The sequence below is a fragment of the Perkinsus marinus genome (assembly GCF_000006405.1).
Source record: "Perkinsus marinus ATCC 50983 genomic scaffold scf_1104296955260, whole genome shotgun sequence".
NCBI lineage: Eukaryota > Perkinsozoa > Perkinsida > Perkinsidae > Perkinsus > Perkinsus marinus.
In genome coordinates, this window is record NW_003207834.1 from 1 (window position 1) to 2,074 (window position 2,074).

Below are 2,074 nucleotides of genomic sequence, written 5' to 3' on the forward strand. Positions count from 1 at the left end.
ATTTTGAGCGTAATAATTCTATGTTGAGGTGTAGGGGGAGTGTCTCTTCTTGCACGCATGCACACCGACTAACCACAGAGTTGGTTTTCATTTCAGTCCCATTTATTTGTTGTCAATATGAATAACCTGCTGGACCTCATCTTCGCTTTCAAAGTAATGATCAGTAGCATTCAAGCTGCTGATAGCCTCGTCGATTATGTTAACGTTTTAGCCGGTACTTCTAATACTTATGAGTTGTCTACTGGTGGCGCCACGCCCCTCATGGGCCGACCATTCGGCTTCAATCATTGGTCTGTTCAAACTGAACCCGACCATGCCACTGTACGCTACTTCAACCCGGCCTCGAGAAGCTTCTATGGTGTTCGATGCACTCACCAACCGTCCATATGGATAGGCGACTATGGTTATTTTCTCGTTAATGCTATCATATCCCATGATGGATTACAGCAATCTGTGTCGTTCGCTCCGCTGCAGACTACTTACAAGCCACACTACTTCAAGTCATCGGCTCTGTATCCTGGTAACGCTGATATGGGTGGCGCTAGGATTGAAATGACACCGACGGAACATGCTGCATTTTTTCGGTTTTCTTTTCCACCCAAGGTCAACTCAACGGTGCTTGTGAGACTATTTGACTATAGCTCATCGACACCAGTCGTGCACGACGAGGAGGGTCGTCTCTCTACTCAAACCAGTGTTAACAACGGTGGTGTATTGCCTGGGTTCGCCATGTTTATCAATGGGGTAATTGACCCACCACCTGCACGCATGCGCAACATAGATGGTTCAATCATGCTGGAGTATGATGCTGCGGAAAATAATAAAAGACTTTCGGTACACCTCCGTATCGCTACGTCTTTCATCTCTAATGAACAAGCTCAAGTAAATTTGGCGAGGGAGTTACCTTTGTGTAAGAACTTTGATACTTTCGTGAAGGAAGGTGAAGACGTATGGCAAACACGCCTAAGTCTGGTTACTTATGATACAGTACAGCAAAACAGTAACTTTTTGAGAACTTTTTATACCAATTTCTATCGAACTATGCTGTTCCCGAGACTTCTTGGTGAATATGATCAGAATAATCAACTCGGGCACTACAGTGTTTATACTGGGAAAGTCGTACCTGGCGAGTTGGCGACTGACAGTGGCTTTTGGGATGCTTACAGGACGGTTTACCTCTGGTTAAGTGTTGCCGCTCCGGACATTCTAGACCGTCTTTTAGAGGGGTGGGTGAATGCCTATAAGGAAGCTGAATGGTTACCAACGTGGGCGTCACCTGGCCAGAGGGGCTCTATGGTTGGCACTATGGGGGATGTGGTGAGGAATTATTCACCTTCAATGTTGTATTCATTAATCATTTCAGGTTTTTGGTTGGGCGATAATTGCCAACAAGACGCCGCATTTGGCTGATGATATGTACGCGGCCATCCGGAAAGATGCTTTTGTGGAACGTCCTAAGAACTCGCAGTTTGGGAGAGAAGGACTTGGCGCGTACTCCGAGCGAGGGTGAGTTGTAGTTCTTTCATTGATGATAGATAGATGATGATGAAATGATTTCAGATACATTCCGGTTAGATCAAGTGTGTCCGAAGTCGTATCGAGAGGCCTCAATTTCGCCGAGGCCGACTCTGTGATTGCAGCAGCAGCGTCCAAACTAGGACACTATTCTGATGCTAGCGTTCTCTATAGTAGAGCTCAGAATGCCCTGGAGATGTCCTTCAACACTGAGAGCAAATTGTTCGAGCCGCTCGAAGCTAGCGGGAACTGGATTTCTCCGTTCGACCCGTCATCGTGGTCAGCTGAGTTCTTTACTGAGGCTTCAGCTCGCCAGTATCGCTTCTATGCGCCTTTCAATGTGGATTTCCTCATCACGAAGTATGGTGGCCGAGAAGCACTCTGTGAGCACTTGGAGAATCACTTCAGTGAACAGGTGTGCCCAGTTTACACAAGCGATTATCGGGGTATAATTCACGAAGAAACCGAGTTGGGACTTACGAGCGAAGATTTTGGTCAATATGGTCACAATAACCAGCCGTCTCATCACGTCTTGGGTATCGCTGTCGCCGCTCAGTGT

General features: G+C 46.9%; 1 protein-coding gene across 1 annotated transcript; it reads left to right on the plus strand.

Moving 5' to 3' along the window:
• Positions 1-94: 94 nt before the first annotated feature.
• On the plus strand, positions 95-1,930 carry Pmar_PMAR028599 (conserved hypothetical protein; the record flags this gene model as incomplete). Its single annotated transcript, XM_002775915.1, has 3 exons — positions 95-1,317; positions 1,364-1,506; positions 1,561-1,930. Coding segments are annotated over exons 1-3 (1,713 nt in total), but the record flags the coding sequence as incomplete, so codon positions are not given.
• Between the last annotated feature and the right edge of the window lie 144 nt (positions 1,931-2,074).